The 16,787-nt window shown below is 39.2% G+C and overlaps 1 protein-coding gene across 5 annotated transcripts in view; it reads left to right on the top strand.

The window, feature by feature from the left end:
* The window catches only part of CLYBL (citramalyl-CoA lyase), a 216,290-nt gene that overhangs the window by 79,842 nt on the left and 119,661 nt on the right, over nucleotides 1-16,787 (top strand). For all 5 annotated transcript variants that reach the window (XM_068164468.1, XM_068164678.1, XM_068164602.1 and 2 more), the window contains exon 2: nucleotides 14,439-14,628. In XM_068164468.1, the coding sequence (XP_068020569.1) occupies nucleotides 14,439-14,628 (190 nt within the window). The remainder of the gene's footprint in view (nucleotides 1-14,438; nucleotides 14,629-16,787) is intronic.

Raw genomic sequence — 16,787 nt, 5'->3', positions numbered from 1 at the left:
AAGGGAAGAAAGAAATTAGCTGTTTTCCCCCAGTGCAGTTCAGTGCCTTTAGCTACCACTATAAATAGCCATTTCAGCCAAAAAGTTGTCTTTCTTCCTACCAATTAACATATAGTGGTAGAGTATGGATGAAACAGCCCCTTATTTCCCCCTTTGCTCTCCACAGTAATCTAAGAAGGGGCATGAATGGAGGATATGAGATCTTCTTACCTCCATATGGCTAAAAATGTTGAGCTCCAAACGATAAAAAGGTAGGAGTGTCATGTGAAATACTTGGTTCTTGCTGTGTTCTTTGGCAAAGACAGCAAACAGTAACATTAGGGGCAGAGCTGCTTTGGGTCATTGAGACATGGCTACAGGACTGTAAATCTACAGGGTCACAGCTCTATTTCCAAGATGTGCAGACTACTCACACTGTATGGATGCAAAGTGTGTGAGGTAAAGAGCACAATCACTGCAAGACCAAGGCACTGTCATCAGTAACATGGTGGAGCAATCTTCAGTCTGTGTGTACATGGCATCCTGATGAGACTTCGTATTTCACTGGGGAGTTTCTTTCTTAACGCCATTGCTAGAGAAGGAGGAAAAAACAGTTTATTCCAGCAAAGTATGAGGAATATTTGAGATGGAAAAGGTGTGGAAGAAACAGTTGTCTTTTTTTTCCCTTGGATTTATGGAAGATAATATTTTTGTGTTTCTTTCCATTGTTACATGCTGCTGTTGTAGTATGTCAAATTGGATCTTTTTATATGCATAGATGTGCACTCTTTTTATATGCATACATGTGCACTTATATGCATAGATGTGCACATCTATAGGTGCATAAATAAATAGTATATGTAGGTATGTATACAGGCACATAAATACATAAACATAATCATGCAGACAAATAAACAAATATTCACCTTTATCCTGGTTGCAAGCCAAATAAAAACCTTACCTTTAGGAGTGCAGATATTCTGTTGTCTGTCCAGTGTCATACCTTTTCTTCTTGTTTGCACACAGAGCTAGTGAGATTATTATTTTGCATTTTCTCCTTTAAATTCAAATGACCCTAAACAGGCAGACTTTGCCTGCTGGAGGTGTTCTGGAGAAGAGAGTGAATATACCATTTTTCTTCCCAGCACATCTGATGCTAATCTCTGACAACAAATCTTGCTATTACTGAGACACTATCTCAACCAAACTGTTATTCATGAAGACAAAAACTGAAATGTCCATGACATTCTTCCTATCTGTAAGGAAACAAATGATGATGAGCAGGAGGTGATGTGAAAATAAAACTGATGATTCAAACAGTCCAAGTTCCGTATGTATAATCTCAAGTTTGAGAGAAGAACTTTGTTTCTTAGTATTAGTACAGATTACTGACATGATTCAAAGAACTAAAACATATCTCAATTATATTGTTTCACATTTGTACTAAAGTGCATCTAAAATTATACCCAGACAAAAAAAAAAAAAAAAAGATACACTAATGGAATAATTTTTTCTCTTTATTCAGTACCGGATAGAAGACATGTCATTAATTACCTCCTTTCCTTAAGTCTGAACTTATATTCGTGACAGAGGTTGTTAAAGAAGACTTCTATGTTCTAACAGTTGTGTACAGGGAGATGTTAGGTTATGGCTGGACTTGATGATCTTAAGGTCTTTTCCAACACAACAATCCTATGATTCTGTGGTTGTAAAGGAAACCCAAGCAATGCCTTTATACATTTTCGCAGGGAGGTTTTTGTCACATGGTTATATATCAGTGAGAAACATTTACTTAGAGAAACACAGCCACTCATTTAAATGTCATAAAAACTGTTACATGGAAGCAGCCCTAATCCTACTTCTCCTTACATATTTTACTTTCATGTAATCCAGGACTTTTGCTTATCTATTATACATCATCATTATGAGCTAAAAGCCATTTTCTTTATTTGTGTAGGCTGCAGGGGAGAGAGTGTATTTGTGTTCTTCATTTATTTTTAAATAAATATTGAACAGCCTGTGTCAAGAATTTAGAGAAAATATTCTAACTTTTAAACTGGGGAATTCTTGAAGATTTTTTTCTTCATGGTGCTCCCAAGTGAGCTGTGTGCTCAGTGACCCCTTCTGCCTTTCTCTACCCTTCCCTTTCAGCCATGTCCAACTCTCCATCCCCACTAGGCAGCCATTAGGAATGAGGCTGTTATCTAAAATTCAGGTTTAAGGGAGGGGTACTGATGACAATGATGATGGTGTGTTGCAATTCTGTGAGGTAGGAAACCCATACTTGAAACGTAAATGCTTGGGGGGAAAGGGGCAGTGTGTGAAATAAGGCCATCAGGGAGAAGAGCAACTTTGTTCCTTGAGCTTTACCTAAGTTTCAGTCAGCTTTTTTGTGTGTTCACCATTGACAACAAATACATGCTGTAGCAACCATAACCACACACACACATACTCTCACCTGGGAAATACAGATAAGAAACTCTCACAGGGCATGTAATATGAATGATTGCACTTGCACTTGCACAGAGCAAGGTCTGTCAGGTCCTCTTCCATTCTTGATGATTTTTTTAAGTACCCATGTTGGTGATTGATGGACCATTAAGTGCAATGGAACTTATTAGATGGGGGATCTGCAGTGGGGATCTGGGGACCAGTTTCTAAGTCTCTTGGGATGAGATAAAGCTGATCTGAAGCATTCTGTGAAAATTTTTAGATAATGAGATTGTAAAAGAAGCTTAGAAGTGAGTTGTTCTGTAGCAGACTTCTGCATTTAGTATTAAAATATGTCCCTTGGCCAACATTTGTCCTGTCAGATGTTCATATTACCTGCTCTGGTAGGTCTGGCACCTTCAAGGTCTTTGAGCTTGCCCACACAGCAAAGTTCATGCTCAGTAAGACAAGCTGTGATATGACCACTGTGTCCCTCCAAATTGGTTCTCCACTGTGGAAACCCCTGAGTGGGGTTCATCTCCTCCAAGCATGTTCACCTCCACAAGGCACTTAATGAACTTGCCTGTGTCAGGAGGAGGGTTATGGCTGAATTCACCCTTGGAGGGTGCACCCAGGCTTTGAGCACATGTCCCACGTATGCACTCACCAGGGTGCACCCACCAGATCAGTAGACTGAGGAGATTGTCCCTTTCAGGGTAGTGCTGTGCAAAGACTTATGACTTGCTAAGGGTAACTTGGTGACTAGAAGGATGCTGAGCCTGAAGAAGCTGATGGGCATTAAATTTACTGGGTTTAGTTTACTGACATTCAATAATGTTAGGAGATGATTTTGGAGGGTCAGTACTGTGTTAGGGATTGACATGCCTGCTTCCATGTAATACAAATGTCCTCCAACTGCCTATGTGGAACATCAAAATGAATTTACAACTGTCACCTTTTTATCATTAGTTTCACAATATTTAGTATTTCCTTTAAGTTTGCTTACACAAAATCTCACCTTTAATTTCTTTTTTTACTTGTAAAGAACATATCTGGCTTTGACAGTTACAAGGAAAAGCTTTGAAAATAGAGAGACACCGGAACCAGAAAATATTGTTTCATTATACACTTTTAAAATGTAGTGATTTGTAGGCATCACGTTGTGCAGGTTTTTTTTTATTCTTGGTGTTATTAGTGAACAAAAAAAAGTTTGTTTTTTTTTTCAATGGATGTATGGAATAATGGACAGATGCAGGATAAACACCGAAGAAAATGTAGGTGTTTCATTGTTTTGTGTACCAAAGCAGTAATCATGTTAATTCTTGTAATATACTGAAATAGGCAGAAGAAATAGGGAATTCTGTTATTTTATAATAAATCCTTGCCAGGTGTTTATTTACTGGAGATCAAGAAAGTTATGCAGTTGTTTAATACCACCACTGCTACTCGTTTTGTATGTTTTAACTTTGGAAAACTGAAAATGGACATGGTTAAAGACATGAATATAGAAGTGAGAATCTGGGGGCATTCCCTGCTATTTTTTGCAATTAATAACATGAAATCTGTTTTGCAGATGATTCCCTTCTCAGAGGAAATAGGGCTGGACTTAGTACTGTTAGAACCAAAACCGTCACAGAGTGATTCCTACAGCTTTGCTAACATTGAGTAGCCATAGCGGCACAGAAAATTCATTTGATCTTATATAATGTTTTCATGGTTAATAAGATTTATGTATGGTATTTTTTGTATGATTAAAAGTACTGGAATTTCATTGCAGTAGGCATTAACTCCTGTGATTGAAGTTAAGGGAGATTTCTTTTCTGTGTGGTTTTTTTTTTTTTAATAGCTAATCAAGAGTTTAACTGCCTCTGGGGCATTTTAGGAAAATGTTATACTGTACTTAACGAACATTATACTACAAATAAGAGTGATATTCCTGTAATTAAACCGGTCTGGATATTGCTTAATGAATGTTTTTCTTATCTTAATGTATAGGCAGTAAGGAATCATGTAGTTGCCTTTATTAACTTGTGGAGTTAGTTAAAAAGCTGGTTAAAACAGTAAGTCCATATCGGGTCAATATAAAATGCTTATGTAGGGATTTCATTGCTCTTATAAATGTGACTAGTTAAAAAATAAACACAGATGCTTGTTTGTGCCATCCTGAGCCATACTGCAGGGTAGCATTTCTGCCTATAGACATTTCTAAAGTTAAGTGTTGCCTGGAGCGCTGCGGGATTTGCAAGTGTCCTTCTTTATTTTCAATTTAGGAAATACTTTTACATTTCCACCAGGCTTGTATTCAAAAGCAGAGAGCGGTTCCTTCTCAATTAGTGTAGCTACACTTGCTGTTGAACTAATAGCATTGTTCATTCGTTCTTTTCTCTGTCATACTGCATCAGCTTTGATGCAATTACAACCTTTCTAAATTTCTTTTTTAACGTAATTGTGGTGCATTTTAGTTTTAGAGTTCTGTTTTTCAGAAGTTTTGCATTCACTAATTGCTTGCTAAATTGTTCTTCACTGCTGAGATATCTGGTGCAGAAACCATTCTGAGTAAGTTCAGTTTAATGCAAAATAATTCCTCTACATAATAACTCTTCTACAAAATACTGCTTGGCTAAACATAAATATTTTTTGTTTTAATCTTATTCTGAAAATATCATGACAATTAGGTTTTTTCCTCATCTGAGTTCAAGCATCTTTATCTTGTTTAAAATACATTCACCAGGTGGATTACATCTGCAGGCATCTTAGTCTCAATTTTGCACAACTGTCTGTGCCAAAACCTGAAAATACCAGGTTGGCCCATGTATAGCCTAAGAACACATGAAAATAGAACAGTTTCATAATCCAGAATTAATCCCCAGTCCTGCAGACACTTGAGCACATGGTTAATTTTAAGTGTTTGACTAGTCCTTTTGACTTCTCTGAGCTAAGCACATGCTCGAGTGAGTAAAGGAGCAGTCTCAATGTGCAGAGGAGACTGCACTCTTTTTTTTTTCTGCAGTAAAAATGTCTTTGCTTTATTTAGTAGCATAATTTACATATATTTCTAGGTACATGAATCATTGAGCTGTTTGTGCTTTGGTTAAGAGTAGACTGCTGTAAATTGCATATCAAGATAAAAGATGGCTTATTTAGTGGGGAAAAACCTCAGAAATATGAAGGAGACATCAGTTTGTAAAATATCCCCACCATATCCAAAATTACAATTTGTCATAAATTGTACATGCAATTAACAGTTTGTCATAAAAATTCAGAAACTCTGAAAGATGCAAAGTGAGTGACAAATTTCTTCTTTTCTTCATGACCTTTGCAGCACCGATATGTTGACACTCAATTAATTTCCTTCTACTAAATATTCTCAGGCACATACTTAGTGTAATTTTAGTTTAACTCAGAGGTAAATCAGGACTGATTTTAAGGACTGTACTGATTTCCTTTCCTCTCACTCTGTGCAAATATGGATATCTAACCTGCATAGGCTGTGGTGAACATAGTGGTTCCGTGTTACACCAAGGTCATTTAATAGGCAGGAATGGCACTTTTTTGATTCTGAGTTTATTGAGTGCCTGTATTTTATTTTACATATAACTAGTTAGCAGCCAACTCCTAAACTGCTAGAGAGGCTTTGGCTGTTTGGGACTCAGGCTGTAATCACAGTAACAAGTGCTGAATTTTGAATCTTAGTCTCAATCTTGATCTTGCAGCATTTAACCAACGCTCACGCAGCTGGACTGGTGGTGGTAGCTGCAAGAGCTCAGTGCTGGGGATGTTCCCTGTATCCTGCTGTGGGCACTGGTGCAGAGGGAAGAGAGGTGGACAAGGAAGAGAAGGAAAAGCATATTCAGTGATAAAATAAATTCTGCCCAAATCGTGTTACCAGTTTCTGTGTATGTGTACATAGAGATGTGGGTTGGTGGAAAGTCAATGTGTGTGAAAACTTTGGGGCAGAATCAGTAGGTTGGAAAGTGCTCAACAGTGAGCTGGAGGAGAGAACTGGAAGAGGCAAGAGTGATTTTACAAGTGACATAAAAAGAATCTCCTCAAAATTCAACTTTGCTGCAGAAGCCCTCAACATGGGACTGACTCATTACAGATTTATGGGGTTTCTATATTCACTTTCTCAAGCGAGAGTGTGGCATGGGATGCTTCAGGACAGCTTATTTGGTGATATGTGCCTGATCCTCCTTCCTTGATCCTGGAAGCCATGTGTTTTCCTTTGTGTTGCACATCCCTGAGCATAGTTGGTGCATATTGGTTCATACAGAATAGGGATAAACCCAAACAAATCACACATTGATGCCATGCATCCAAAGGAACCTATTCTTACCTCTCAATGCACATCTTCAAAAAGGCACATTTTACATGTGGTCCTTTCTAAAACTCACGATATGGTATTGAATCTTCATCTTTGTTGTGGGGTGTTTTTGTTATTTAAAATTTGATCTAATTTTCTGTCATACTGCTAGTTACAATTCTGCTAAAGAAATGTGATGCAGGAGCTTTTGTTGGGAAAATGTGTAGCTAAACCAAATCTTACAAACGTCCCTTTACAGTGTTGTAGATTTAAAAAATGCAACATAGACACAACATTAGTTAAATACCCTAAAACACTTAAAATTTGCTTAAAGAAACTCCAAAACTGTTTATATTTAGTATTTTTGTTTATTTATGTATCTTTATATTTAAAGGGGGGGAGGGGAGAACATTTATTGTTAACTACACTTTCTTTCACTTAATGTGGCAAAGTGAATGTGCCACAGACAACTGGAGGGCTTTTCCATTGCCCCGCAGTGATGTGCGTTTGATTAAGCAGCAGAAAGCATCCCAAGGAGCCAGAAACAGAAACTTTGCTAATGGTAAAAGCAAAGTGAAGCGCAGCTCAGTTCAGGAATACTTTATGGGCAAGACGAGTTATTCAGAGTTATCCATGCTGTAAGAAAAAGAGTGAACCCTTGACTGTATGTCACGTATGTTAAAACTCCCCAAGACAGGACACCAATTAACCTTGGATGATAGCAAACACGCACACAGAGGCTGCCCGAGAGAAGCAGCCTGTTGCCATTAGTAGGAAGCAGCAGTCCTTGTCACCCTGAGCCATCATTTAAATCTCTTTAAAAATTCCCTTATTAAAGTGAAGAACCTTAACACTCTTTGCTTCCTCACAAGTAGACTGTTTTTGCTGCTGTGAAAATAGGATGTGTTAGTAATATGAGAAGTCAGTGGTCTTTTTTTTTTTTTTGTTTTAATCCTTGCTGTCTAATTTAGACATTTTGAACTGAGAAGAAAAAAAAAAAAACGATCTTCAGTCAAAGCAATTCAAGGGATGGTGGATCTCTGAGTGAACCAAAACAACAGGGTCAAAGGTAGTTGAAAGAACACAGTCGGTAAATAAAAGGTCTTTTTGTTTTTTTACATTTAGTGCTGGTGGGAGGAGAAAGTTTGGTTAACTATTTAACCTATGAGAGCCTTTTATCATTTTAGGGCTTAGGAGTCTATGATTTTAAGCCTTTGTCTACTTTGTATTCGATCTTTTCACTGGTGTCCAGTTACATGACTTACATCGATTTACTGGAGAGAGGGAAAAAATATAAACATCAGGCAGAGATGGTGGGGGGGATGGGGGGTGTTGTGTTGTTTTGTTTTCTTAAAATTATGTGCCAGCAACTTTGGATTTGGTACTCAGTTCCTATTTTAAACCTAAACTACTTTATTCCACTTGCACTTCCCTGTGTTGTATTAGCGGGGCTCTCCCTCCCCATTCGGTTCACCTCCCTGCTTTTTGGCTACAATGCAATGTGTCCTGATCAGTTGGAGCAAGCACTTGTGAAAGGTCACTTGGAAGCCCCCTTTTCATTTCTCCTCACTACAGTTTTTCCAGCAGGCCGCCACTCTTGGGGGAGTGAACTGCTCCAATCTGTCCCTTTTGATATCCAAAGCTGGTTGTTAAGGAGGTTAAATTTCTTAATTCACTGAGTTTTTGTGAGTGCTTCTCCAGCCCACCATGGCTTAGTCCCCGCGGCTGGGTGCAGACCTCCAGTTTCCCTAAGGATGCTGTGAAAGTGTTAGGGTTTATTCTTTCAACTTCATCAAACCTGAAGGACGTGGACCAATTTTAGATATACCTGTATACCTCCCATCAGCTTCGGGGGAATCAAATTCCATGTTACATCGTTGTGAGATTGTGTCAGCCTTATTTGGGGAGTTTAAAATTAGACAAAGCCTCTTCCAGGGTGCTCTGACTAGGAAGGAAAGTTGTTTGTCAAGAGATCTCAAACCATAGCTGGTGGCTTCTGCCTGCCCTGGCAAGGGGTTAGGTTTGGGAGGCTTCTTAATTAGTTTTTGGAGGGTCAGGGAAATGACCTTAGTGGTTCTGGAACAAAGGAAGAAATCAAAATGTAAAGCGGAGTGTTTGATATGTTGATAACCCCTCAGTTTTAATTTTAGCATAATTGGATCAGAGTTAGTGGCAGTTGTTAGGTAAAATACTGACCATCAGGAAGTTCTGGCTTTATTCATAAGTAAATATCATAGCTTTTCTCCTTTAACCAAAGTTGTATTTTTTCCCCAAAGAAGAACCACTCAGTTTACCTCCAATTTATTTCCACTGGGAAAGCGCTAAGATTTCAGGGACCTGTATTCTGATGGTAAAGCTTGTGACATGGGCTTTTGTTTTCCATGTGGGGAAACCTTACCATTTTTTCACATGTTAACGTTTTAACAATTGCAGGGAATTTCTTTTTCTTGAAAACTGTCGTCCTTTTCTTTTTCCTCCCCTTTTCTCTCTTCTTGATATTTTTATTTCCCTTTTATATGGAGACTTGTAGATTTTGTCACTTCAAACGTTAGCTGTTCCTCCTCTTTTCTTTTGCTTTACAATACACACTAGGAGATTTTTTTTTTTTTTGCATATTCCTCCCCTTTCTCTGTGAGATATTGTAGTTGACCAAATTTAAAACACTACAGTATTTAGCATCCCCACAGTGCCATTTTAAGTATTTGGACCTGGAAAATGCCCCAAGCAATAACTACCTGAATTGCTTTTAATTACACAATATAGCTGCATCATTTTACTTCAGATTCTTTTTGATTGATGCTGTAAGGCAATTGTAACCATGGATGATGGGATTAAGTGCCTCTTGAAGTGACTTTAGCTTCTTGTGGGAACAAAGGGAAAGAAGAGAACACTTAGTCCCTTTTTGAGTGAACAGCCTTTTTTCACTTGCTATATAAAGAAATACAATTAACAAACATTATCCCCAGAGGTGAATTGAAATGTACATGCGGACAATAACCGCTCTTGACTGCAATTAGACATATATGATCCGAGGTATTTTGGCCATTCATTAGTGCTAATTGTTTGAGAAACAAGCCCACAGAACAAATGATTAAAATGGTGGTGCCATAACCAGGATTATTAGCATGTGTGATAAAATGCATGCACCGCAGCTGTACCAATAAAACTCTCTGGCGAGTCGCTTTGATTCGACAAATACTCGGCTCGGCTGCGAGCCCTTTCGTATTTGCACAGGGCCTGCTGATGTTTATAACAAACAACTTGTATCTTCTTTTCTAATTATAAAGAATTACTATGCAAATTGCAGAGCTATGTAATTTCGTAGAAGTTTCCTTTGTCTTTGGCAGATAATTTGTGTGTAGCTCTGAGCTACTCCCTAGTAAATTCGATGTAAGAAAGCCATTACATTTTTTCTGAGCTTTCTTTTTCACATATTGGAGAAGTAATTTGTAGGAGCTTTTGCTACATTAGCTGGGTCAGGCTCAGTGGAGTCCTAGGTCCTCGGTCACTTCTGTCACACCACCTATCTAGGACTGTGGTTGTTTTGCAGTTATGTGCATACAGCTGAGAAAGAGACACTCTGGAAATTATACAGCTTTTTTAATGGTTTTATTCAAATGTTTAAAAACGGTCTTTGGAAAGGCTTTACAACACTGTGCCAAAGGTTGTAGAAGTAGAGATTCAGTCAGCAATCGGTATGTGTTAAGCAGATCACGGTGTAGCATCTCTGGCAGGGATGGTTTGATCTAGCAAAAACCAGGGAAGAGAGGCACAGGTTAAAGTGCTGATCATGCAAATCACTAGTGGGAATAATTTACTTTGTGAGCTGTATGTTGTATGCTCTGATGAGACTGTGCAGGTGTGTGCAGTTAAGTATATGTGTGAGTATGAGCAACACCGGAATGCAAAAATGCATTTTACAGCAGGGAAATTTGGGAGTAATTTCACTGGTTGCAGTCACACTATATGGCTGCCATTGCAAAGTGCAATGTCTTTTGGAAATCAAGATTTTAGTTTCTGCTTCCTGAGGATGTACTACTTGCTCTTGGGTGGAATGATTCTCAGAGGATCATGAGTAATTTTAACTTGCCAGCTACTTTTACATATTTGATGACGACTTTAGTAGAGTGTTATGTTTGCTGGAGAAATTTAGCTTCATTTCCAAACCCAAGAGCATTCAATGTGCTGCTAGATACTATGAATGAAAATACATTTCTGTAAAACAATTTAATGAGCATTACCCAATAGTCTAGTCCTTGTTTTAACTTACAATGCTTAAAGAAAGAAACATTGTCTTAGCAAATTCACTTGGCTTATGTCCATGTGCTTAGTTTAAATCATAGTCAAGCTTCGTTTGAATTGTTAAAATACTTACAGTCAGGAAACATTTGTAAGATTTGCTTTCTCTTTATGGCACAAGGTTAACAATATAATTGATGCTGCACTGCTGTGTGGATTTTTTATTTTAAGTCTTAAAAAATGTAACTGCTGGGGGGTGGTTTTATTCTATCAAAATAACAGAAGTCAAGATAATCAGGATAGTGTTTCCTACCACAGTAGCTAATTGCTCGTATGCGTAGCACCATGAGCCTTGCCACTGTTTTAAAAAGGTCTATAGGCAAATGGATTTCCTAATAAATCCACTTGATCGTCTACACTGCATTTTATTGCAGATCATAAAACATGACTATGCAAGGAAAATGCACAGTGAGAACAGAGATGATTTTTAAATAATATATGTCAAAATAAAAGCGTATAAAAAACATGTACTGCAGTCACACTTGGGCATACTTGTTGAAATCTCTTTATATTTCTAGGGCTTTGTTTTGAAAGGAGAATCATGCTTAGTTGGTCCACTGACACCAGTTCCTCCTGTACGTGTTTTTTCCTGCCATACCTCTTGAAAAAACTGCTAAAATGTTCCATAAAACTAATAATTTGACATACTGACAGTATGTTTTTATAATCTGTGCGCTGAGAAACCTCTGTTTTGGGCCATTGTGGCTACGAAGTTGATTACCGAGGAGGAGATACCAGTCATCACCAGGCACTAGTATTTTTAACATTAAACCTATTGAGTGACAGTATTTTAATGGATTTAATCTACCCCTTCTTCAGAGTCAGGTGGTCTGCTGGGAAAGCCATACTACTGCCTCATCTAAATTAATCTGGTCTGCAGGTAACAATGGTTTTACCAACATGATACTGCACACTGTTGTGTGTGGTGTGTAGAGCAGAGCTGCCTTTGTGGAGCCTACAGCAGTGGGATGGAAACTGTCTGGACAAACAGAGCATGATTCGATGACAGCCCAGAAGAAACCCCGGGAAACATGTGACAGGAGATAGATCTTATCTCAGCATGGTCTGAGATTGTGGTGTTAGCCATGTCTATCCAGTTTTTGTCGAGTTGGAGGGTTGGTGAGAAGCAGTCATTAAGGGTGCTTCAGGGCCTGCTTGGCTCTAGGCTGGAGTTAACTATTAATGGGCTGAGCTCTTTGACTCTTTTGTGTCTTTGGTAACTACAGGGTTGAAACCATCAGAGAAAGAGAATAGAAACTAATCACTTTTGTGCCCTCATATATGTTTAGTAAAGGACTGCAGACTTCTTTATTGACCTCTGTGTCACACTGAAAAAAAGACCCTTCTCTTTCCATTTGAGATAAACCACTCTTCCACCTCCTTCTCGCTCTCCCAAAGTGTACTACTGCAAGAAAATGGGATTAAGTGGATTTAGCTAGCAGCCACTTGAGATGCCAGAAGTTGTGTTACCATCCCCACTTCAACATGAAACAGGGGACATGAAGTGGTTTGTGGGATAGGGCAAAGAGGGTACTTGCACGTAGGATCCTGAGACTCAGTGAATCTCCGTTGCTTGTCTTCAGGTTGTCCTCCACCATCTAAGTCTTGAAGCTGTTGCAGTTAGAGATTGAGAAGATTTATTAACAAGGGTAGCACTGGCACTTTTAATGAAATAATGTGTCATTTCTGTTTAACAGCAAAGCTGCCCCATTTCTCAGGCTGAATCAAGCATTACCAGGCATATTACATAGAAAAGTCAGGCAGTGGGGTTTTGTGGGTTTATAAAGTGGGTCCACCCAGGTCATGCAGAGGCACAGCAGAGGTGACAGTAGAATAGCTATCCTTTTCAATTTAGTTTACTGAGATAAAATGTGATAAAACCTTTCTTCATAGTTTTAACCCAAGATTCATATTCAGCTTTTAGGGTGAACCCTCTAGGGAAAGAAAGGATTCTTCAACAGGGCTGTCTCAGAAAGGCAAGTTGTTGTAGTGGTCTGTCAGAAGCACACCACACTGGCTCTGATTTAGACTGACTGAACTAATTTCCAAGCATTTGAAAGGGTTGGTCACATTCACTTTGAAGAAAACACATGTGCGCTGGTAGCCGTGCGTCATCCAAGTGTAGCAGCTTGGGAAGCGTTATTAAGAGGGGCATAAGGAAATGCATGGGTCTCTGACATGATGTGATAATGACATGTTCAGCATGGTGCTAGAAAGGCTTTGCATTATTCTAAGTGCTGAGTAATATACATGATAATGCATAATGGTGTTGTATGGTAGGATTATTTTGTTGGTGTGACTTGTGCTCTGAGTACAAGGCAAATTGTATTATTTTGTCCTCGTTTTTGATGTAGCAGAATAGGCTTGGGTGTACAGCGTGATTGGGGAGGAACAGAAGCAGGCAATTTATTTCCCTGTTCTTGTAATTATGGAGCAAAGCAAGCTCCCTACCGTACTCAAAGGCAGCCTCCCCTGGCAGCTCCACTGCCTCCAAGTGCACCAACCTCGCTTGTACCCAGGGTGAGTTAGCTGGTCACTCACTGGGAATACCAGCACAGGGTGCAGGCTGCCACAAACCTGACGCCTACAGGTCATCACAGGTGCCACCCACTCAAGCCATATGGCACCACAGGCTCACAACTGCACTGAAGTGTGGTGCACAAAATATTCATGACTTTTAACAGGCACCACAGCCAACAACCTGCTGATGATGCTGGTGGGTTCATGAGCTCTGTCAATAGAAGTCTGCTGTGGACCTGGAAGTCTGAGAGCTTCTGAGAGAGCACATTGGGATTAGTGAGGTTTTCCACTGCATGGGGCTTTCATTCCCGTTTTCCTCATTTCCCCCTCCATCCACTCTGCTTATTTAAAATTTGCATGCAAATCCATTTGTTGATACAACGCTAAGGTTGCAAACTCAACCTGGCAAACCCATGTTTGTTTTAACCAACACCCCTACTTCGTTCACAGCATGCCATCCTGTTCCTGGAGCAAATGTGGCAGATAGCAGTCAGTCTCCTCTCTAAAGCAGTCCTGATCCATTCCCAGCACAGCCTCCATCCTGTGGAGCAGTCACACAACAGAGGAAAAACTAATCACCGCTGCTCTTCTGTATTTAATATCTGGCATAGTGCACATAATGGGCAGTATGATTAAGGCTGCACGGATAACCTCAGCCCTGGCAGTTCTTCAGGTTTGAGTGTTTAAGTTAGCAAATTCTGTTGAGCATAGTTGTTTCAGAGTTTTATACTGTAATTAACTGTAATAACTGGTATCTCCCTACCTTGACTCTTCCTGAAGGGGAAAAAAAAAAATAGATAAAATAACCCCAAATCAGCCCCTCTCTAGGTAGGGATGTCTCCCTTTTACAATACAGTCCAGTATTTGAAGCATTGTAAGTGTCTAATTTCAACAATATCCTTTACAGGGTGGTTTCTCATCTGGCAGCTGGCGTTCCTAAGCTTAGTTATCACTTTGCATCATCTCACAAGTACGTTCCCAGGCGAGCTGTGCTGTATGTACCTGCAGATGATGAAAAGAAGATACGAAAAATCCCATCACTAAATGTAGATTGTGCAGTGCTGGACTGTGAAGATGGCGTGGCTCTGAACAGAAAGGTAATTAGACATTATCTGTGTGATATAATCAGTGCCAAAAGAAAACTTGTGGAGAAACATTGCATTTACCCTGGGGAAGTGACAACCAGAGAGGCAAAGATAAATCTTAATATATACAAGATAACATAACAGTGATAGGCTTTGTGAAGCTATTGGGAAAGTTTGCTTAGCCAGAACTGAAAAATGCCCTATTTGAGTAGGTGAGGAGGGAGTTTTAAAGGAATACAGAGCTGAGTGTAAGCTCTCATCATAGAAGAGTAATAGATACTATGATAATTGCTGCACATTTCTTAGGGTAGAGGAGGAAATAGTCTCTGAGAAGAGAGGCAGGAAAGGAAGAGTTAGTTCAGAGTCACCGGGTGGAGGATTCGTTGTTGAAACAGATACATCTCCAGATTATGAGAAAAACAACATGGATGTGGATTTGAGCCTCGTGGTATTTAGAAATACTTATGTCCTGAGCTTTTTTGAATAAATGCAGTTAGGGGTGTTTCTGAAGGAAGGAAATGTTAGGACCCGAGTGTACCAGGGCTTAGAGGGCAGTTTAGGTTGAAAAACCTGCAAGAATGCAGGGATGAAGAGCAGAGTGGGAGAAAGATGTAGAAGTGTGAAGTAGTTGGGCCAAGTTTTCATTGACAATGAATTGTGAAAGAAGCAAGTGTCATCTAGAATCAGTTTTGCTTGCAAGCAATTTTTTAAAATGCATGAAAATAACCACTTTTAAATGTTTTACATCTTAGAATCATAGAATCATTTAGGCTGAAAAAGACCATTACAGTCCCCAAGTCCACCCACAAACCTAACACTGCAAAGTATTTCTGAACATGAACTGAAATTTACCATCACATCATTTTTCTATTTGTCAGCTTTTCTATCCATCTTTACAGTGCTTCAAACTGCAGCAAAAAGTGTTTAGGATTTGAGTACCAATGTGTTGTCCAGAAAGTTATGAGAATGGGCTTGAATATTTTCCCACATAATCTCAAAAATGTGGATGAAGTTTTATTCTTTTCTATTTCTTGGGAATTAATGCTTTCCAGGACTGTCATGGATAATGCTCTCTTTAACCTTCAACGCTTTGCAGGTATGTTGAAAGAAGTTCACAGACTTTGCACACATCTATTTTAGTTCTGAAAAGTGAGAAAAGCATTGCTGAATGTTCATGTGCACTGTTGAAGACAGTTGGAAAACATTTTCCAGTTGCTAAAATTCTGCATGGAAGACTAAGATTGTATCTGCTGTCACAGTAAATTAGTATTGTTTAGGTCATATTTGGGAGGCTGCTGCTCTAACATGACACAGGACTCATTTGTATATTAAACCATAGTATTTTTAGGTGCAGTTTAATTATATCAAACAAATAATTTGTAATGGAAGCATCTATTAGTATAGAGAAGATGGAGGCAAAACAAAATTTTATGATCAAGGTGACAAAGTTGATAGTACTAATTTCTAAAGGGTGGTAAAATTCTAGCTGTGTTGAAGTGAAGGGGAGTTGTGCCACTGGGTGCAAGATTTCAAAGAAATTAGGGGAAAAATCTGTAATAGGAACTTGAAATGACAGATGAGCCCCTGACTGAGCATAAATGCAAAAAGGAAGCAGACAGGAGGTAGAAGTGGAAAGAGAATATTAAAGAGTAAGTGTGGTGCAGGCACTTAGAGGTAGAATGAGGAAGGTCGAAGTTCAACTGGGGTCGAAACTGGTGAGGAATGAGCAGGACAAGAATGGCTACTACAAATGCATCATCATCAAAGGAAAAAACAGGGAAATCTGGACCCACTGCTCCATGAAGCCTCAGGCTTTACTGTTAGAGTTTGCTTTCAGGCCTTCTAGGTAACCTTCTAGAAGTAAAACTTGAAAGAGGGAGGTAGCAGCTACAGTGGGGGAGGATGGAATTAGGTTCTATTTAAATAAGGTGGTACATGGAACCAGACAAGACACATGGGAGGCAGATAAGGGAGCTGGCTAGTGTCATCATGAAGCTACTGTCTGTCTTCACTGAAAGGTCATGGTGGCTGGAGGAGGTTCCTGATGCCTAGAGAAGGGCAAATGTTACAGCCATTATCAGGAAGCATAGGTTTGAAGAACTATGGGCCCATCGACCTCGGCTTGGTCTCCAGGAAAGTGATGGATACCTTCCTACCTCATGGAAGTTATT

Source organism: Melanerpes formicivorus, unplaced genomic scaffold (genome assembly GCF_026170545.1).
Source record: "Melanerpes formicivorus ecotype bairdi unplaced genomic scaffold, bMelFor1.0.p_v2 SCAF_1, whole genome shotgun sequence".
NCBI lineage: Eukaryota > Metazoa > Chordata > Aves > Piciformes > Picidae > Melanerpes > Melanerpes formicivorus.
The sequence above is the reverse complement of the archived record's forward strand: the minus strand, read 5'-3'. Positions and strand labels throughout refer to the sequence as shown.